Source organism: Pelodiscus sinensis, chromosome 5 (assembly GCF_052426305.1).
Source record: "Pelodiscus sinensis isolate ZL-2025 chromosome 5, ASM5242630v1, whole genome shotgun sequence".
Lineage (NCBI taxonomy): Eukaryota > Metazoa > Chordata > Testudines > Trionychidae > Pelodiscus > Pelodiscus sinensis.
The window spans coordinates 117,451,595-117,473,557 of NC_143056.1; the positions used below are offsets into that span (position 1 = coordinate 117,451,595).

General features: G+C 46.7%; 2 protein-coding genes across 7 annotated transcripts in view; one reads left to right on the forward strand and one right to left on the reverse strand.

Annotated features, from left to right (window-relative positions):
* PRR33 (proline rich 33) overlaps window positions 1–12,634 on the forward strand; it is a 35,972-nt gene extending 23,338 nt beyond the window's left edge. The window contains exon 2 of the mRNA XM_075928151.2: window positions 5,107–12,634. Within this exon, the coding sequence (XP_075784266.2) occupies window positions 5,120–7,006 (1,887 nt within the window). The 5' untranslated portion in view covers window positions 5,107–5,119 and the 3' untranslated portion in view covers window positions 7,007–12,634. The remainder of the gene's footprint in view (window positions 1–5,106) is intronic.
* The window catches only part of LSP1 (lymphocyte specific protein 1), a 94,601-nt gene continuing 72,686 nt past the window's right edge, over window positions 49–21,963 (reverse strand). For 5 of the 6 annotated variants that reach the window (XM_075928152.2, XM_075928155.2, XM_075928156.2 and 2 more), the window contains 6 exons: window positions 18,269–18,312; window positions 17,923–18,004; window positions 17,318–17,455; window positions 16,281–16,361; window positions 15,268–15,382; window positions 49–1,595 (listed from right to left, as the gene is read on the reverse strand). In XM_075928152.2, the coding sequence (XP_075784267.2) occupies window positions 15,293–15,382; window positions 16,281–16,361; window positions 17,318–17,455; window positions 17,923–18,004; window positions 18,269–18,312 (435 nt within the window). In that variant the 3' untranslated portion in view covers window positions 49–1,595; window positions 15,268–15,292. Of the gene's footprint in view, window positions 1,596–15,132; window positions 15,150–15,267; window positions 15,383–16,280; window positions 16,362–17,317; window positions 17,456–17,922; window positions 18,005–18,268; window positions 18,313–21,963 lie in introns of all 6 variants that reach the window. The other variant, XM_075928153.2, reaches the window with a different exon arrangement.

The following is a 21,963-nucleotide window of genomic DNA, read 5'->3' on the forward strand; positions in this document are numbered from 1 at the left end:
GTCTGAACTGGACCATTTTGACCATTAGTGAAACACTCAAAGCCACAATTGTTACAATCTCTTTGTTGGCCATTTTATTAAATGCTCACACACACACAAAATAAATCCAGGACAGAATCAATTCAAGCAGAAAGCAAATTGAGGGAGGAGAGAGGCTCCATAAGGCAGGGGCTCCTATCTGAGAAGAACAGGAACAAGCTGCGGGGGGAGTTGTCCAGCTCTTTGTGGGCATAGTGGGGAGAAGAAACCCTTTTAATAAGAGGTGGTCAAGGACGTGCCAAAAAAACATGGGATAGAGGACATGGAGTATCCAGACTGACTCATGTGTGTTGGTTTGCAGGGACTGGGAGCAAACCAAATACTGTGTTACTGTGGCAGTCTGAAGTTTACTAGTCTGCCAGGAGGCCCCCTCAGTCCCACAACAAGCCCTCTCCACCCCCTGTCCTCCCAGCAGACACCAAGATACCCTTCTGCATAGGCAGCTCCAAGGGAAGTGGTGAGGACTGCTTATTTCCAAGCTGCACCAACATAGCCACCCAAGGTTTGCTGATACACATTTGATGGGAGTATTTGACACAGCTCCATTGGGGTTCAGCTTGAAAAGAAACCCATTAAGCTAGAGTAAGTAACAAATGGGAAAGGAACCCTCCAACTCAATGGGGAAGCAAGAGGCAAAAAACTACCACCTGGGCTCCAACCCCCCGTGTGAGCTGCTACTTGTTCATGTAGGTCAGAATCTGGAAGGGATTGGCACGGTGACAGACAAGTGAAGGACCACCTCAGTATGGAAACAGTTGTAGAATGAGAAAAGCCTGGGCCCAAGTTTTTTATTCAATTGGAATAGACTAACCTGGCCTGGCCATCCACGGAGGCAGAGGAGAAGGTCACAGTCATATAGGTGTTCCCTACCTTCTATTACAGTTCACAACAGAAGAGGCATGGTCGAAGAGATGGCAAAAGAAACAGGTGGTGAGTTTCCCCATTGAGAGGAGAACATGGGGGATTTAAAACCCCCAACTGATCTAGGTTGCTAGTACTGCTGTGGCTTCATAGGATTATGGAGGCCCAGTGCAATAAGTCTTAAAGTCACCTCTAACCTACTCTGTCGAGCAATTTCCCTGCTTCCCCACCACATCCATTAATCTTTTTCTGTTCAGCTTTATTCCTCCTACCCCCAAATAGCTAGTAGCTGGAATAGCAGAGGTTTCTCATTGGTTGAGACGCCTAACCCAGCAGGGGGCAGAAGGGAAGTTGGCAGATCCTTCTCTTCGTACATTCAAGAGATCAGAGAGGACCAAAAGTAACTGTCTCCCATCTCCAGCCGGACACAGAAGGGCTCAGAGGAGCCACATACAAAAGAGCAAAGTCATTTAAGAAAGTTAAAATGAGGAAAGAGCCAGCTGATCGTGTTCCTTTCATCCACATGAAAGCAGTGTGGGGGGGATGCTCCCATTTGAGGATACAGCTAGGCTGTTCCAGAGCACAGTGAGGTTGCCTGCCAAGGACCGGGAGAAATATCCATCGGTGGTCTCCCGCAGAGTAGAGGAAACATCAGCGTTGAGTACAGGGTTGCATCTAGCCAGGACCAAGCTCAGCTGAACAAAAGAAAAAAATAGAACAAAGGACAAAGTTACTACATCAGAAATTCAGCCCAAGAGGCTTCCCCTGACTTGCATATTTTGAGTGTTTCCCCGGGTTTACAGCCCCTATATGCTGGGTGAGCCAGCATACAGCAGCTGCTTGCAACCCAGTGTTGGGCCTCCTATTCTAGGCTCCTATTTTTTTCTTTTCTGACAAGAAACATCAAATCACAAGGCCCCTGTATTCAGCTGCTCTGTTACTGTGACAGGAAGCCATGAGTAACAGGCAGGAGACAGTACGCAGCAGCAAGGATCTTGTCCAGCTCATGTTACCCTGGCAGAGAAAGATGCATTTCACTGCAGTCCTCTCCTAGGAGGAGGTGTTCAGATGCTGCTGCCCCTCTAAGCAGAAGAAAAATACTAAAGCAATCTTTTCCATTAACGACCAGCTTCAGCAACAGAGGTATCACATTCCCCACACTCTTTCTTCTACACCAAACAGCTGATTCTGTGCTTTCTCTCCCGCATCCCCAATTACTTCTCCATCCTGAAATTAATGACTCTTCCACATGGAGACTTCCCCTGTTTGAAAGGTCAAACTGGGGACTAAGTTCTGATTAAAAGCTTCTCTCCAAGCACAGGAGAGTAGGATAACAGATCTCAAGACCAGGCAGTTTTCAGGTTGTGCATCAGCATGAAGAAAAAGCACTAAACACTTCAAAGAACCCAAACAACTTGCTAAACTTGAGGAAAAGTAAATGAAACAAGACTAAGAGCATGGGGTTCTTAAACAGTTCATTCCCCACCTTCAATTTTATAATGAATCCCTGGTAAATATTCAACGCAGCCAGTAAGAACAAGCAAAGCAATGCATCCTCCTTTACTCTGTTGTTCCAACATATAGTGTTGGAGTGTGTATGTGGTGAGTGTGCGCGTGGGGGGGGGAGGTGCTTCCTACAGAGCAGACAAACTGCTCTCTGAAAAGTATGCAGAGCTTGGAGGGAGAGAGAGAGAGAGAGAGAGAGAGACACAGACACACAGAAGCTGGATCTCATAACACAAACATGTGCCTGCCCCAATCACTGAAATGGAAAGGCAGCAAATTCAAATGTGATGCAAAGTATCACTCTGCCAGGAACAGACTATGGAATCTACGGCCACAAGGTATGATGGAGTCCAAGGATTTAGTGAGATTCAAAGGAAGACTTATCCAGGTAAATGGCCAAACAAGAAAATCTCTCACACACACACACACACACACACCCACCCCCCCACCCACCCACCCCCACCCATTGCTTTTTGCCAATGCCGAGGGGCCAGCACACCCCCTACACCAGTGGTGGGCAGCATGTAGCCTACATGTAGCCCACTGGGGCTCTGCATGTGGCCCATGAATGAGAAATTTTGTTTACTGTTGCCCAGGAGCAGGGCTGCCAACTTCTCCTGATTTCCTTCTGGGTACTTCCCCCCGCCCCCTTTACCAGTACTTCCAAAGTGACCCGCACCTAACGCAAGCGCACATGAAGCGAGGCAAGTGCAGATTGCACACAACACGCGCTCCTTCTGCGTCCAAAGCACTGCCTAATCGGCACACACAGCAAAACTCTCCTATCCCGGGAGCGCATCGTGGTTACGACTCTCTTGCAGCCCACTGACATGGAGGGCCAGTGGTTGCCCATTCCTGACCTACATCCCAGAGAACATTCCAGCTGTGCAGTGAAAATATTTCCCGCTGAGATTTTGCTGGAATTAGGAGGGCAACTGGAGCCAGAGTGGAAATAGAGAGAGCCTTTAACTGTAGGGTCTGCTTCAGCCCTCCCCTTTCTCCATCGCTCTGCCTGCCAGGAATTTCTGTAGCAAGCAAGCAAAAGGCCAGCCTCCCAGAAGGAGTAGTTAGCCATTGCTGAGACAGACAGATGGCAAACTGAGTCAAAGGCTGTGTAAGCCTCATGTGCACCAAAGTGAAAACAGCTGTTCTGTTTACAAGTGAATGCCCAGGGCTTGCACCTCTATGGACACTGATGCAACCAACAGCTTCAAGGGCTGGGACTGGGGGAATTTGAAAACTCTGGCTCAAACCTTGAATTTTACCAACTACAAACCAGAAAGCAGCCGGAACGAGCAAGCCAGTCTTCAAAGAGCAGAGCCTCTGACAGCCGTCATGAGCACACCCAGCCTCTTCCCCCTCCTTTCAGGGCACTGACACCATCCAGCCCTGGGAGCTGACAGATTCATTCACTTGGCCTCACTTCTTTGCCAAGCCAGCTCAGCAACTGTGAAGCTGGCGATAATTGGAGGAAAAGCTTTATCTGGAGCGGATGTCTGTGCCAGGGAGAGATGGACGGAGTAAGCAAGATGCCCCCCCTCTGTCCCTACCCTGGCACAGGCTCCCCACTCTTTGCTCCGCTCTTGTGGCTACCCCCACTCGTCTCTACACAAAGCAGCAATAGTCGGTCACAAAGAACTTCTCTTGTTTCTAGACAGGATCACAGAAGTTGCAGCCCAGGGTGAGAATGGGAAGAGAGCAGGTGCACTGGAGAGTCACAGAGCTTAGGGCACGGCTAGCAGTGTTCCCTGTAAGCTGTGCGCCTGAGCAGCCATAGGCACTGGTAATGCACATGGGGTCAGCCAGGAGCCCACAGGAGGAGTCCCAAACCTCCCCCTCCCCACCCAGCTGATTAGCAGAGTGCCCACAGCATGTGTTTCTACTGGTGGTACAATGTCTGTGCATGCCTTGGTCACAGCACATTTATTCTGCACACGGATGGCAATATTGGAGAAAACTGACTGCCAGGCTCTGGGGGTGCCCTACGGAAAAAACTCAAAAAGTAATTTTTTGTAGACCTGATTCCAGCTGCAGAGTTCAGGCTGTGTTTCCAGCTCAAAACAAGGGCTCTGGTTTGAAGTTGAGCTGGAGGAACTGGCAATACCATCCAACCTAACGGCCCAATCAGAGCTCATTTTTATTGCCAGGGTTGTGGGAGGAGGATGGAAAAATGCATTATAACGTTTGAGGCAGCAAGGGACTTCCTAGCATCAGGCAGAGCAAAAAGACGCTGAGAACGCTTCTAACCATGGGTGCTGAAACAAGGAGTGGGCACCTGCACCCCCAGACTGACATGGTTTCCATCAGACACCAGATTTCCATTGTGGCTCAAAGGCTCTCAGCAGCCCCACTATCCAAACTGTTCCAGCACCCCTGCCTCTAACAGCCTACTAACATCTCAAACCCTGCCCCAGGCCGTTAAACTGGAGTGATGGGGAAAGTTGTTCATTAGACACGTATTGTCTTGAAAGAGCCAGGGATACAAGCACCAGTAGGATGCTCCTCCCTCTCCCAGGGAATGCATTGCTTCTGAAACAAGCCGCACACCTCAGGGACAACACATGGAGGCTCTACTGACAAATGTTTGGGGCCTGCTGCCAGCAGACCCACCTTTGGGTAGGCATGCCCAGCACCGCAGCATGTACGGGGTTAAGCAGATCCGTTGCTGAGGTCATCTCTAAGCTTTGTTTCTCGTTTCAGGGGATTAAAAAAAATGCTGATAACGGTGCCATCACCTTACGAGCCAGCAATGCTCCGCCCACAGACACCACCCCCTGCCATACTTCCAAAACCTGGGAAGGACAATCTTAGGCTCCAGAGACTCTTAAAGAAAGTTGCAAAGCAAGCACCATCAGCCACCCAGCAAGTCAAATCGTTCCAGGCCAGCCTCTCCCCAGTGAGTGAGGCCAGCCCAGACCTAGAGCGCAGTGAGCGCGCGTCTCCGCTGAAGACCCCAGGAACATTGCCGCAAATCACTATCCAACTCCCGCCCCGGTTCTGCATCAGACCCGTCATCCACCATGTCGCGTCGCCTTTCCCGAAGGCCAAGCCTTTCGCCTTCAAAGTAACTGAGCAAAGGAGGATCTCGGAACACCTCAAGCTCACGGTCTCTCCAGCAGCATCCCCAGTGCACAGGCAGGGCATTCGGGAGTCCCCATGGCAACCAAGAGGGACGACACCACCAGAGAGACACTCCCAGCTGCGCTCACCACAGCCACATTGCGTTTTCGTTTTCCCTGACGCTGCTGTTTCTGCCTCACCGGTCGTAGAAGCCCCAGTGGAAGTTACCCAGGTCACTGAAGTGCAAGCATGTGTCCATAGCGTACAGGCACCAAGAGCCAAGACCCCCTTATCCGACCAATCCTCTACAGCCCTCAGCAGTGAGGGCAGGCAGTCTTTGGCAGCCCATACTGGCAAGCCCTCGGGGCAGGCATCAGTTGCTCTCGGTGCGGACGAGGCTGGAGCTGGTATTCCCAATTCAAAAGCGCCAGTGCTACCTCCCCTGACAGCAGGGCTGCCCTACACAACACCCAGGCCTGCTACTCCCAGAGAGCCTGATGGGGTTTCCCAGGTTACTGCTACACACACCAATATCCATAGTGTATGTGTACCCAGAGTGAAGACCCCACTATCAGGCCAGGCCCCTACAGCCCTCAGCAACGAGGGCAGGATGTCTTCAGCCACCCACCTTGAAGTAAGCTACTTTGAACGGCCTTTGGGGCAGACACCAGTCACTCACACTGCTAACCAGGCTGCCACAGCTACTCCCAAATCAAAGGCCTCCAAGCTTCCCACCACAACAGCAGAGCTCTCCCACCCTTCAGGTCCTACACAGCCTGTTGGGGTTGCTGTTTCTAGTCCTCGGACACCAGATCCCCAGTTCAGTAGCCCAGAAACCCCAGGAAATGACACAGCAAGATCCAGAACTGAGTGGATTCCTGAACCACACAGCAAGAGTCTAAGGCCATTGACTCCCCGTGCAGCTCAGAAGCAAGAGACCACTGTGCCCACTGACAATACCAGGGCTTTCTCCACAGAAAGAAAGGAAGAATCGGTCATTCCACGACAGCTGACAGCCACCATTCCCAGAGCCAGTCCCGTCCCCAAAGCTGAGCCTCCACCACCATCTGTGGAGAAGGTCAGGCCTCTTAAAGCCACGCTCAGTGGATGGTCTCGCCTCAAGAAGCACTTGATAGTGGAACCTGAGGAGCCCCAATTTCCAGAAACTGAACCAGCCAAGCCTGAACCCGAGGAAGCAGGAAATAAAGTAGAAGGCTCTCAAGGCAAGGCCAGCCAAGACAGCAAACTGATTAAATCAAGGGCCATCAAGATGTGGGATGCTGTCTTATATCAGATGACAACTCTCAAGAAGAGAAAGCAGCAAGAAGAAAAAGGGATAAGGAAAGAGGAGGGTGTCTCACGCTGGTACCGCCTGCCCCTTCTCCACAGGCCACGGTTTGATGCCCGGAAACTGAAGGAGCTGGCGTCCAAACCAATGATGAAGATTACCACCATGTTAGAGTCAAGCCTGCTCCAGTGCAAGACAACTGAGGATTCCAAGAATTTTAACCGGACTGCACCGGGGTGGCTGCTGAAGTGACACCAGCTGGATCCCACCTTAGCAACAAGCCCGTCGTGTGCTCTCTCAAGTCTTCTCCAGGGGGCTGCTCCAGTTGAGCTTTTATAGCCAGGTTTTCTGGCAGTAAGGAGCTAGATGTAAAAAAATATAAAGTCCTTCACAGCCAGCAACTTTACACTGAGGGCTTTAGGGGATTAGCATCACCACACACATAGGAGATGTATCTGTGGGTATGCCTCTGTAGTGCATGGACACTTCTCTAGAGCAGCTTGAGGCCCCAAGAAAAGCAGTTCTATATCCATATGTGGCTTCATTTTAAATATTCCAATTGGAGATCAGGCCACAAAAGTCAAACCAAGGGACCCAGGAAAAGCAGTGAAGCAACCTGCAGAAAACCTTTACCATAAAAACCATGTCGTTTTTCCATGCCCTAAATCAATGGTATTTTAGATTTCTTTAAGAATCCCAACCAGTGCAAGTCCAGAAACAGGACAGGTTGAGGCAGTGCAAATGGAGTCTACACTGCCACATCTAATAGTCAGCCTCCCGGTTTATAGGATTCAGTTTTTTAAGATTGGACGAAGGGTTCTGTTTCTAAGTCGTGGAGTTCTTGGCTTCTTTGCTGGAATCCTCAGCAGTAGCTGCAATTTCTGGTCACCCAGGACTAGATGGAGATTTATTCCCTTCACATAGAACGTGGGTGACCAGTTTGTGGTGTGTTCCATGGTGCTCCCAAACCACAATTCACTCAGCCCAGATAATAGAATTTTATTGGGTTTAGGTTTTATAATCAATTAATTTGATCCCACTAATAGTAAATGGAGGTTACAGGAGTTGGGGGGAGCGGGAAGAGAGAAGGCCCTTCTCTTTTGCAATGATAAGAGTTTCTCCTTTCTGAAATGCTTTCAAGTGCATTAATTGGCCAGAGATTTTTTCAGAACAATTAGGGATGGTTTGTTTCAGCTTTTAGGATGCCTAGCTCAGAGTGAGCAATCAACAACTTCTGCCAAAATCAAGTCCCTTCAAGGGGTTTCAGATTGTGTGTAGGCCAATACATCAGGTTATTTTTTTAAATAAGTGTGTGTCTACACACATGCTACTTTAAAAAAAAAAAAACACACAAGAGGTTCTAGAAAAGTGGGGGGGGGGGTTGGAGAGAGAGATTGAAAAGCATCTTTTCTTGAATAGACATAAAACATTTCCTATAAATGCTGCCATTTACATAGAAACTTTGTGCAAGATTTGAGTGGGAAGCACTGGCCTGAATCTAAAGATTTCCAAGCTACAGCTGCCCCCGCTAAAGTTGAGGGGGTCATCAGTAGTTCCTCTCTGCCATTTTCAGGCACATCATGAGAAATTACACCCTTCACGGTGTGCTCATGTGGCTTAGGTATTTCTCACTGTCCAAGTCTTGCAGTCCCTAGCAATGTCTATCCTAAACTCTAGTAAGTGAAACCAAAACAGCTCACGGCAATATAAAGCCTCATGCTACAAATCAGCCTCTACTTATTGCCTCTTATCCCTAAGAGTAGGTTACCCTGTGACTGCCTGAGCATTAAGTGCAAGAAACCTTGCAGGATGTAGCCAGATCTGGCCAGCATCAAAGCCCAAATACTCTTAGGTTACAGCTACACTGCCGGTTTTGCCGGCAGTGAGTATGCAAATGAGGTGCAGATTAGCATATCATTGTGCCTCATTTGCATAAATTATGCAACAGTTTTTTGCAGGGGGGAGGGGGAGAAAGTTGTGGGGACTTTTCTTTTTGCACAAAAAACCCTTTTCCTGCCAGATCCTTATGCCCCAAAAAAGGAGGTTCACCGATCTGGTGAAAAAAGGGTTTTTTTGCTCAAAAAGAAAACATCCACACTACAAAAAATACCTTGCATAAATTATGCAAATGCAGTGTGGCCATATGCTAATCCATGCCTCATTTGCACACTCATTGTCAGCAAAGCAGACATAGCTTTAGGGCAGGTCTAGACTACATCCCTCTTTCGAAAGAGGGATGTAAATTAGACAGACCAAAATTGCAAATGAAGCTGGGATTTGAATGTCCCATGCTTCATTTGCATAATGGCAGCCATGCATTTTCAAAAGTGCTTTTCAAAAGTGAAACCGCTGTTTAGACAGTGGTTTCACTTTCAAAAAAAAAAAACCCACCTTTTTTCCCCCAAAGATCCTCTGCTCATTTTTTGAGGACAACAGGATATTTCGAAAAAGGGTGGGGCTTTCCCCCCCCCCCCCAAAAGAACCGTGTCTAGACAGCGGTTTCACTTCCAAAAAACCTTTTGAGACAACGCATGGCCGCCATTATGCAAATGAAGCGTGGAAAATTCAAATAATTCATTTGCAATTTCAATCCAATTTACATCCCTCTTTCAAAAGAGGGCTGTAGTCTAGACATGCCCTATTATTGCCTGGTTTAACCGAGGGATGTAGAAGAGTAGACGATTAGCTGACTACCCAATAAGTCTGGAGTGGGTGGGGAAGCAGGACCTGTGCTGGAGGAAGCTGGCTTAAAAAACATTTCCCCTCAGCACCATCTCTGTGGTGCGGAAGGGCGAGGGGGCCTCTGGCTCTTGCTACATGTAAAAGGCAGAGGTGCAAAGCGGGACCTAGTGCAAACTGGGCATGACGCAGTCCAGGTTCATGCCAGGTCCTGGACCTACCCCTGCTGCAGCTCTGCAGTTTTAATGTAGTAGGAGCTGGTCTACCTGCATCCCCATCTCCTACTACATTTAAACTGTAGAGTCTCAGCCGCCCCTTATCCACTAATCATGTACTTGATACAAATTGTATCGAGTACACGATTAGTCATTTACTTGCTACTTAACTTCCTTAGTCTAACCCCGCGTGGCAATTCCCCATGACTGACTCTGAAGCCTTGGATGTTAGCCACAGTTAACAGTGCAAGAGGAAGATTAAGCTGCTCTGACACAGCAGCTCCAGATTTTCCTGTTGGTCACGCAGAGAAGCCTATTGCAATCAGTTATCCCTTGGCCTCCCTTCTGGCTCAAGACAGACTATTTAGCAAGGAGGACCTACTTTTAGCTGCCCCAATCCCTTGCCACTCATGCAACAGTAACATGTGTTGGGCTAAAATCTCCAGAAGTAGCCTGCTCCATTCTGCTCTGCAAGATGGGCCACACCTACAATGTTGGCATGCACTCACCCTCTAGCTGTGTCTCTATGAAGGCTAAGAAGGCCTTTAGTCTTCTCTCAAACTTCACCAAGATCCAGTGCAACGCACTATAGATGTCCCAGCAGAGAGATGGCCAAGGTTGGTCTTGACAAGGCTTACAATTGGGGTTGTTTTTAAAACCCACATGTTCTCTAACACTATAGGAGAGAAGGACAAATCCAAAAGGGAAGCTCCTCTGCACTTCCTGTTGCTTTCTGGCAGTGTATCGTGTTCATTTTGATTACAACAGCTCAGGTTTGACAAGGTATTTTAGGGAAGAGGGTGAATTAATCAGCATTACACTGAAATCTGTTTTTTCTGACTATTTTTTTGGGGGGGAGGGTGTTGTTTTGGGAGTTTGTTCACCATTGTTTGCATCTCCATAGTCACCGGGCTTCGGGAGGGAGCTCAGACTGGTTAAGCTTGCAGCTATTTCCACTTCCCTAAGAAGGTTGCCATAAGAAGGAGTATTTCTGAATAGCTAATATAGGATTGGTTATGTTTAGCCCCAAAAAGAAATTTGATACCTGCTTCTACACTGTGGGCCTATGCACAGGCTACAGAGCTGGCTGGGATTTCTCATTCTGAACAGTCTTGAAAAAAATAGTTTGGGAATTTTCAGGGGGAGGGAGGGTTCCCTTTTCAGTTTCACAGCATCAGAACTCCAAGTATTGTCTTTCATTTTTGCTACTGGAAAATGGGCGAGAGGGGAGGGGGAGGAAGGGGAGCCCCCAAATTAAGAGTGAATAATTTCTATGAAACTATTAAGAAAATAAGAATCGTTTGGCCAAAATGTACTTCCTATTTTTCAATCAGTTCTAATGTGCTGTACATGTGATCAGAGTTACGAGCCTACAGAGAGAAAGGTGGTTTGCTACAAAGAGCCTTGTACTGACGTAGGCTGGGAATAGAGGTATTTTGCTTTAATTAAAATATATGTGCAGACAGTCTGGAATTTTCAGGAGTTCAAAAAAAACAAAAAAACACAACACCCAGAGTCCATTAAATTTCAGTGAGTTGGACATCTAACTGCCTTAAGGGCTGTTGAACCAAAAATAAGGCTGGAACTTTAAAGTTTAAAAACTCAATTGCTATTTTGTTGTTAATTCCATATTTGCAGGGCAAGGATTCAGAAATGGCTCTATGATTGTTCCTTACGCTGAATCTATACTAACCAATCTAGCTGCACCAGTACAACCCCTGTTGTGAGTATGGTTATCCAAGGAAAAGGAACCTTTATGCAGGTATCGTTTATTCCTCTTTCCTTATAGGAATAGCTATACTGATAAAGCACATTCAGGCTATGTCTAGACTGCACTCTAAACTCAAAATAAGATATGCAAATTGTGTAGGCTATTTAGAAATTTGGCACTGTGTACACATCACCAAGTTTTGAAACAAAGTGCTATTTTGAGCCATCCCTTAACTCCTCGTATGTGGTTTAGAGGGAGGGCGAAATAGCACGTCCGCTATATTTCAGAATAGCGGGCACATTCAAAAGACATGGGGTAGCTATTTCAGGAAACCTTGGATATCCCGAAATAACTGATGTGTAGACAGACCCTTAGACCTATGTAATTACCTCAGAAGTACTGCATTGAATGATGATTATACCAATATAATCAAGGCAGACTACATATTCAAGACAAGCTATTTAAGCAGTACCTCTCCCCTTTGCCCCCCAACTCTCTAGATACACTACAGTGAGCTTTCTTCCCTAGGAAGCAACATCCTAAATCACATGACGCAGATCACAACTTCACAACCAGCATGGATAGCTGACAAGTAGTATAACTTTTCTACTGGTCACAGGGAAGGTTCAGCGAGAGCAGTTGAAACAAACTCTGAACCCACATTGTCCATGTCTAAACTAACTGCAAAATCATATTAATGATGCATCAAGGTAAAAGCCTTAAGTGGCTGGATTTTCTAAAAGTCAAGTCCAAATTATTGGATTGTTCTCAGGTGAAATCACACTCAGGTGAAATCACATAACTGACTCAGGTCACTGCTTTTTAAATCTGAAGGAAGTGTTTATAAAAAACTTAGAAGTTTGGAATTTTCAAGAGGGAAGATAGACCGAGCACGTCTCATTTAACTCTGCACGGCAAGGTTTCCAAACACTGCCCCAGTTTTGTTTGTTTCAGCATAGTTGCTTTGGAATGTCATCAGCTATTTGCAGTCTCCTATAATGGCGGTCAAGAGTTCAGTCCTGCAACCAGATGCCCTTGATTGGCAGCCCTTTTGTCTGCTAGTATACAGTAGCTTCTTTCCAGTGCCAAAACAAGTTTGCTTCAAAAAATAAAAATAAATAAAAAAATCGGACCCTAGAAACACAGAAAATCTGTTTGTTGCCTAGTAGGAGTAATGCCACTGCAGCATAGTTGGCACACACAAAGGCCACCATAATTACCACACATAGGATCTGCATTATTAACATCAAGCAGAACAACTAATGTTTGTTACAACTGCGAGGTTAGGCCAATTTGGCAAGAGACAATAACTCAGTAGCTACTGAAACGTCAGCCAACTTTCTGTCCTATTACAGTGACAGGGACCCTGGGAACAAGACAGGTCTTTCACAGATGAAGGGGAAGATGTTTGCTTGGTTTAGCAATTCAGAAAGGTACACAACTGCTCCTTTCCTTACTGTACCCACTTCACCTCACTACATTTCCAATGAAGCCCAGTCTGCCACACAGGCAAAGCTCAGCTTCCCTAAGGGAAGGTAGTGAGCAGGCCACGTTGCATTGCTGAACCCTACAAACGCAGAGAACGTCCAAGCAGGAAGCAGATACATTCAGTAAAGGGCTGTTTCTGGCACGTCATTGGAAAGAAAGGTTTCCAGAGCCGGCAGGCAACTTTTAGAAGAGGCTTGTAGGAGGATTTCAAGTCCAAGAGGGAGATCAATTAAGGCTGTTGTGAATCAAAGTTAGTGATGCGATGCAGAAAGAGAAAGAGGACAGCAACAATTAAATCCCTTCAGTGTGTTTGAAGTTACTAAGAGAGGTCGCCGTGGCAGCCAAATCAGCAACTATACAAGCCATCTCTTGGCAACAACCTCTTGTTTCATGAGCCTGCAAAGAGGAAGCAACTCAAGAGTGGAAGGTACAAAGAAGCCTGTTCAACGCCTTCCTTTAATCACTACTTAGTGAGCTTTCCAGTTGCTTACCAAGCAGCATCATGGGACTCTCAGGCCTCCTGGAAGGGAAAGCCAGGGGGTAAAAGGGGACAGTGGGATGGGGAAGGAGGAAAGAAGTGCACAGGGAGAGGAGAAACACCCAAGACATGAAATGGATGGTCAGAGAAACAAGTGAAAACAGAGGTGAAACCCAGCACCCACAACTATTTCAGCTTCTTTGTCTTCAAGGACCTACATTTGGAGCCAGAGAGACACTGAACAGTAGGATTTTGGGTAACAGTGCCAAGTCCTCTCCTTTGAGTATTGGCTATGGCTAGCCTAAGGGAGGTCTGTTTGTTGCCTGCTTGCCTTTCCAGGAGGGATTGACTGATTCAGAGACACAAGTCTAACCTCCTAGGTAGGCTCCAGCTAATAAAACGGTTTATTTCCCTGCATGGGTGGGTGGGGGAGGAAAACCCCTTTACACGAGCAGCAAAAACTCAGATAATGAGGTTTATCTGCATCTAGGGCAGCCAAGCTTAGCAAGGCCAGACTTGGCACACATAAGAAGGAGCACACCAAGGAGGAATCTATGTAGATTTAAAGGACAAGGCATGTGATGAAAGCAGAGAGTTGAAGCAGGTTATAGAAGTGAAAAGCAAAGAGGTGGGTCTGGTCATCAAGTGGTCTACTGGCCTCCATGTCTGGCTACACAATCACATGAGGGGTCAGCGTAAACAGGGAAGAGATGGGGGTAGTGAATGGTAAACAGGGAAGAGATGGAAGAAGTGTTTTTGTAAAGACCATGCTATCCCTAAAGCTTGGAAAGTAAATAAATGTTTTATGAGAAGTCAAATGTGTTTTTTTTTCCCTGCACAGGCCATCAGATGCTCAGGGTCACACCTCTGTAAGCGAGTTCCTCTTTGTCTTTTAAGTCTTCCACTTCTGGTCCCTTGAACTAAGAGATATCATTGTGCTCTCTCAAGCACTATGGTCATGAGAAAGTCAGAAACCCAGAGACCTTTCTAAGTGGGCACAATGATAAGCTCTACACACTTTCCTGTCTTGCTTAATGTAACTAGACCATTCCTTCTGCTCCACTGGTTGATCTAGAAACAGTGCAAATTCCCATCAGATCACCCCACCACCAACCACAGGCCTGATCTAAATGCCCCCATTGAATACACCACTGTTTCTCACCTTTTTGTTTACAGAGTACCCCCTTTTGGAAAAAAAAAGTATAAGTAACCCTCAGTACCTACAGTTTTTAGACAATTTTTTTTTTATCATTGGAACACATTTGTTTAAACACTTTAATTGTAGCCAGGCAGGCGATGAAATTTTTGGGTGTAAAAAGTACAAAAATAATAAAGCGCTGTAAAACTTAACACATTCTGTTTTCTCCAAATTTCAGTTATATTGACATACCACCCCACCAAACTTCTCTCGAGTACCCTTAAGGGTATTCATACCACTGGTTGAGAAACACTGGAATACACTGAATACAGAAGACTGGGTCAGCTTCCATGCTTCTCTGGAATGAACTCTCATTATCCCCAGCCACTGCAGCGCTTAATCTGATCTTGTGCTGTAAAGAGTAAGCCACATCTAGTTCAATAAAGGCGCTTTCAGTCTGAGTAGGGACAGAGGCCAGCGAAAGGAACCCTGCCACACAGTGTGGTCCGCAAGGTAAGTTTCCTAGCAGCTAATATGGTCATCCTATTCCCCCCAGTGGCTAGAAAGAATTTCCTCTTGCATGCCCTTCTTCTACCCCCAAAGAGGAAGAGGATTGTTTGCTGAGAAGTGGGAACTCAGCCTTTCTCCATGCAGCACCTTCCAACGCACCTTAGTCTGGCTGGTATCTGAGAACACACAGGATGAAAAACCATGTCTGATGCTTATTGCACTGAACCATCCTAGCTGTCCTGCCTGAAGAGTACAAAATGACTCTCCTACAGAGAGAGGCTGTGACCAACCCACCTGATTGATTGGTACTCCACACACACTATTGCTCCGTTGCATCATCTATTGGCACCTTTTTGTACTGGCCATGCCCGGTCGGCACAAACTTGTACTTCTTGCCAGAAGGGGTAGTCTGAACGGGAGAAGAGTAAGCGATGGTTAGGATCCTTCCTCAAGTGCCTATTTCCCAGTCTGGATCTCAGCCAGCTAAGGTAAATAATTTTTAATATATAAGAAACTTATTGAAGTGTCAAATTAACTCAAGTCTGAGGAGCAGGTGAGCTTCAACAATTTAATGTGGCTCATTCCCACACTGGGGTTAGATTTAGCTATTGCCTGTTCCTGCCACCTTTTTGCTTGGACAATAAAATAACGAGGGAGGTGGATTGTTATTGGAACTGCCAGGTAAAATAACAGTCTTAAAACTCATTATAACATCAATGAAAAAAAGGAGCTCAGCCAAACCTCCCCAAGAGCCTCTATCAAAAAGCAGATGCAGCAGAGTTAAATTTCTAGCGTCTGAACTATTGTCATCCTCAGGGATGCTGTGACACATCGATACCCTGCACAAGAGGTCTCGACACCTTTTAGAGCTAGCAGACAGCCCAGAAATAGAATCCCAGGTATCTAAACCACTGTGCCAGCCAAATTCCAGAGCATTCGGCTACTTTTAATAAAATTAAAACTTCTGACAATTAGCCCAAACTGCAGAATTTCAATCCAAATGCAAAACGATATCAGATGGGGAGGTGCGGGAGGACTTGGGCTTTGGCCTAAGCCCACTATTATATTAGTGAGCATGTTTATTATAATAGATACATTTAGAAGAGGAGAGTAAGCCTCCATAGCCTTCCTGTCACTATCTCCTAGGCCTGTGCTTCTGTTAGCAGGCAGCCCCAATCTATGCTTCACTATACAAGCATCCTTCTTTCTCGCTTCCTCTGATCTAAGAGAGAAGTCTGTTGAACAAACACTACCACAATACCCAAATGCAAGTGCTAGACACAGGCACCAAGGGAGAAGCGACTTACCTTGGCGTTGGCTTCAGTTTTTGTGCCCCCTTTCTGTTCCCACAGGCTTCGCTTACTCACAATGTCTCCTGCCACGATATCCTGAGGACACAAGAACACATCTCAGTACCCTACCACCAACACTGTTGAAACTGGCCGTTGTTCACATCACATTTACTGAAGCCACCTGCCTAATAACTATGGTATTTGGCTATGTATCCAAGTTGAGTCACACTGGGCAGGAACATGGCTACAGGCACAGGGGTTTGAGATGCCCTTTTCTTAAAGTGCCAAGTATTGATGGATGGTTCACAAGACACCGATTCGAGGAACAAGATGTAAATATTGTAAATCTTTTCCTGACAATATCAAGTATTGATGGAAAAGTTTTTCCATAGAAAGTGAAACAGCTTTTTTGGCTGTTGGCTTTTTTGACATTTTGGTTTGCAGCACTTTCAGCCTCCATATTGCAGCATTGTGCCAGCACTTGAACCAGAAAATGAAAAAAGTTACTAGAAATGAAGAATAGTTTCTTTTCATTGTATAGAATTTACAACTTGTCTGTACTTTGGATTAGATCCCACTGAGCCATCAACACACAGCAAGTAGGGTTGACTCCTAATGCCAACAAGGCAAGAACTGTTTCCAGCAGTTCCCTTACATTCCATTACAAGCAAGGAGAAACCCAGCCAGTTTCCTTGGTGTCTGCAGTGTTGTGACTGGGGCTAATTCAAGGTACAGACAAAGCTTTCGTCAACTGTAGGAAGTCAAGACAGAGCATTCAAAAGTTAACATGGAGGTCAACAGAAAAAGGGGAAGAATGGAGCTTTAATCTCGCATTTTTACTCCCGATGCCACTGTCTGTTCAAGTCCCTACTCCATGGTGCGATGCAGCTAAATCATTTCAGTAAACCCACTCAACCATGCAGCAGGATGAATATTCTCTCTCAAGGGTATGCTGTTAGACACAGGGGGCAGCTCTCCAATATTAAACAGAGAGCTGTACCCCTTCTCTCTGCAGTAGAGTTGGCTAGGCATAGTAGGCTCAGCAATCCTACCTTGCAGGATGGGGACTTAGAGGACTGAGTTGCAACCTCTCCTGTCTCCCAGAGGCTTTTTGTGCTGGCTACCACCATGCTTGTGGTGGCAAGTTCAAGGGAAGACTGGCGGACGAGTTTCTGAGCCTTCCCGGATGTCTGGAAAGGAAGCAAATCAAAGTGAAGGCATCCTGACCACTTGGCAGATTTTTCTGTGAATCAGTTATTGGGGGCCGGAGATTGTAGATTCACATGCCCAGATGGATACACTAACCCACAGAGTCAAGGGGCAGAAACAAATAAGAACAGGGAGGCTAAACAGAAGAACAGTGTGCCCAGTGAGGACAGACAGGTGCAGGGAAGACAGCCCTATTTGAAGGTCAGAAGGTAGGAGAATATGGCATGTTCACATCTCCAGTGCTCCTGCTCAAAAGTGGCAAGATTCATTATCTTCATTTTAAGAGCATGGAAGGATTTAGGTAGATCAGGCTCAATCTCTCCTATTTTTAGAGCCAACAGCAGCAGAATCTACAAGAGCCAGAGAGAGTGAGCACTATCCAATGAGAACAGAGAGGATACAGGGGCTGGGATAGAGAGCATGCCACCTATGCGAGTGGGAGCATCACCTCAATAGCATGAGTGTACTGCTCCAGTCTGTCATCAATCTTGGAAACGGGAAGTGGTGGCTGAGACTTCTTCACGCTGTTGCTGGAGGAAGGAGGAAGGAGGAATTAAGTTGGCCAAAGCGAAGTCTACCAAAGCCTCGTTGAGAAGAGACCAATAGTTTCCCCCCTGTCACAAATGCTCGTTCTGACAGAAGTCCAAGAGGCCATGAAGCAACAGGACACTTTCCCCCAACCCCAATCACTTGGAATTGTGCCTTTGGTTCAGGTGAGCATCGGTGTTACAGGGATACCCAAGTCAGTCAAAGCCCAGTGGGAATCACAAACGGGTCAGAGGAAGGAGACTTACCTCTTCTTTATGGAGCGGTTCAGGCATTCAGTTCGGTCTGTGATCTAAATGGGGAGAGAGGAGAGAGAAGAGATGGGTTTTCCTGGCTTGCCCTGCATCCCACATCTTGACTGGCCACAACTCAAAAAAAAAACCCATCAAGTTCTCCCCAACCCTAGCAGGGAGGCTTTGGTAGTTTCAGAAGTGTCTTGTTTTCTCCCACCTCCCTGCCTATACCACAGAGTGACTGAACCATCAGCTGGCCTGTTGGGTGTCCCTATAATGCCTCACTTTGCCACAACAGCCATGATGGTAGATGCAGCAGACATGATGGAGCTGGACTAACAAGTTCTGGAGGTGGCTTCCAAGTGGACGAATTATCAGGAAAATGAGCTTCCGGAGTGTCGAAGGACGAACGGCAGTGCAGCCAAACATCCTTATTTTATATTATATATATATACACACACACACACACACACACACACACACACAAAATTATATTTATATTTATATTTATTTTAAAAAAGAGCTTCCCCCATGCTTCCAGCCTACTGATCCCGTCTTGAAGGAAGAAAAGTTCCATGGCATCTGTACCTAGCCCATTCCTCATTGCAGCCACAACCAGTTCATGTTCTCGGAGGTCACTGATTCATGCACATTGGCTGCCAGTGCAACCAGCAACCTGCCCCCAAGCTACTCTCCTCCCATCCCACCATAAGGGCAACTGAGGCCACCCTGCAGGACCTCTCCACTGCAAGACTCACGTAGGTTCTTGAGGAGGAGAGGGAAAGGGCAGCTACAGAAAAAGCTAAAAAGAATAGAAGTGCAGGAAAAAAGGAGGATGAGAACAGGAAGGAGGGTGGACTGAAAATGGCATCAGTGATGGGTACATAAATTACACTGGCCATTCCATTGCAAGGAAGCTCCGAGACAGAGGAGTGATTTAGCCGAAGTTTCTGGCAAAGCAAACCCCATTGAAAAAGTCTTTACTTGCAGACAGATTGCCCAATAAATATGCCCAAATTAGGCTGTGCACTTAAACAGGAAGGGGCAGCAGATGAGCTTACATATCGCCTGTGTCTAGACTGTATCCCTTTTCCGTGAAAGGGATGCAAATTAGACACATCACAATTGCAAATGAAACGGGGATTTAAATCCCCCCTGCTTCATTTGCATAAACATGGCTGCCGCTTTTTTCCGGCTCAGGGCTTTGCCGGAAAAAAGCACCAGTCTAAATGGGGATCTTTCGGAAAATAAAGCCTTTTCCGAAAGATCCCTTATTCCTCTTAAAAAAAAGGAATAAGGGATCTTTCGGAAAAGGCTTTATTTTCCAAAAGATCCCCATTTAGACTGGCGCTTTTTTCCGGCAAAGCCCCGAGCCGGAAAAAAGCAGCAGCCATGTTTATGCAAATGAAGCAGAGGGGATTTAAATCCCCGCTTCATTTGCAATTGTGATGTGTCTAATTTGCATCCCTTTCACGGAAAAGGGATGCAGTCTAGACACAGCCATCTTGTGTTAAGAGCCTTCCAGGAAAGGCAAGTCTAGAGTGTTGCCCACACCGAGGGTTTTACTGCACTGTGCAGGGGAGAAGGCATACAAGCCATGGGAGCCTTCCAGCCAGCATGCAGAAGATCCCTTACTACTCGGGAATCCTACAAAAAAAACCCTACCATTCAGAAGCCATCTGGACAGCAATTTGCCCTGCACACACATCTACATGCTACAGAACTGTATTATGCTCCAGTAGCAGAGGGAGATAAGTAGTAAAAAACCTGAAAAAGCAGAAGGTTTTTAAGATGCACGCGGAGGTCACTGCTAGTTTTAATTGAGCAGTAAAGCCTCTGACAAGACACACCTGTCTTCTTGGAGATGTCCAGTTGCAATGCAGACATGTGCAAGAGATTAGAAAAGGTTGTTAGTGCTTGAGTGCAGCTACAATTACGTTGAACAGGGATGCATTAAAAGGATTGTTCTGCCGGTTTAAAGCATACTTGTTTGGGACTATGCCCTGTAACATGAACCTCTTGCTGAGCAGTTCCTTGGTCAGCAGGGCTCAGGAAGTCAAAGCTAGGGATGTTACTGTATAGCTGCATAAACGATTGACTGATAAGCCTGAGTTTATCAGTTGATCCCAAGAACTAGATGCACTTCCCCACTTGCTGCCTCTCTATCAGAGGCAGCAAGGAGCAGGAGCGAGGGGAGGAAAAGGAACTGCACAGGGTGGCACGGGGCTCCTCAAGAGCAAGGCTGGATGCACACTGGCTGCCAGCCCAGCCCCCAGGGACCATCAAATAATTATGTAACAGCTAAGATTTGGTGCAGTTACACGATTATTCAATCAAACTATTTCTAACATCTCTAGTCAGAGCTGCAACAGCGTCTGATGCAGTTTGTGCTTGGGATTGCGAGTCCAGCGATTTGGGCTCTGATCCTCTGTCCCTGCTCAAGCAGCAAGTTAATTGGCATCTTGAGACAAGGTGCAGATCACTAGCTGTGTTTCAGCTTCTAAAGCTGAGAAATTGTCCATCACAGCCCTGTTTGGATATTTACAGCAAGTTTTTACAGCTTGGAAGAGAGGCAATGTACAGGAACAAGAGACTGCTCCATTGTTTCCTTCCCCCACCAACAGTCCACCATTAACTCTGCTCCCACCTCCACAGAGCTATCAAGTACAAATCTGAGAAGCTGCTTCATTTCTCCAGGACACTCTACAGTCTAGTCACAGCCTTTCTGCAGTGCTTACTTGCCTCCCCTGCTGAACCCAGCTTCCTAGTCCAGCCCTCCATGTTACAGAAGTGCTACACGCATCCTTTGTTTAAAGGGCAAAAAGGAACACTGTAGCCTGGAGCCAAGAGGTCAGCTGGATGCTTTATAAAGTCAGCCTGTGGCAAAACTTCAGGTGCCTGGCTTCCCTTTTCCTGTAGCTGGCTACTCCATGCCTTGAACCCCATTGGTCCTCCATTGTTTTCAGATCTCTTTTTTTCTGGCCAGAAAGGCCTTTGAAATCCCAGATTGCTACTTGCTAGACTTCACTGACCCACCCGCACAGGGCCTCTGGGTCTAAAGCACAAGCTACAACTGTTATGTAAACCACACACACCGACTAGGTGTGGGTCACTGTCCAATGTAGTGGCACTTAAACCACTTCCTCTACAACCTTAGCTGACAGCCAGCTAGCTGTTAGCTCAAGTGGTAGCATCTCATGCACTAAGCTCCAGCTCAGGTCCCTGTTTCAGTTCCGCCTGTAGGTGTTATACTTGCCCTAAAGAAGCAAGCTTCCCCATCCTCACCCCAGCCTACGGTTAAGGTGGTCAAAGTGCTCACATCCTAATCCTATTTGTCCTCCCCCAGGCGCATGCTTTTCCAAACCAGACGCATTGGTTTCTTTTGGAGGAGCCAGGCTTTTAATACATTTTTATTGTTTCAGCAAGAAATTCCTTCAGCTCCTTTTTGCTTTGCAGCGACTGAGCTCATCTCTTCTCTGAACAAATGTGTATATGCTACAGGCCGGTTGGTGGGGATGCTTCTGCACCAACACCATAAAGGCCTCTGACAGGCAGTGAATATTTAATCCCTTCCTTGCTGCACACTGGACTGTTCCTAGCATTACTTCTATAGGAAGGTATGGGTATTCACTGCTGTACCAAGTACCAATGGTAAGGTGGGATTTTTCAGAAACAGAGTTGGCTCAGTCCTGTTCCCACTGAAGTAAGTG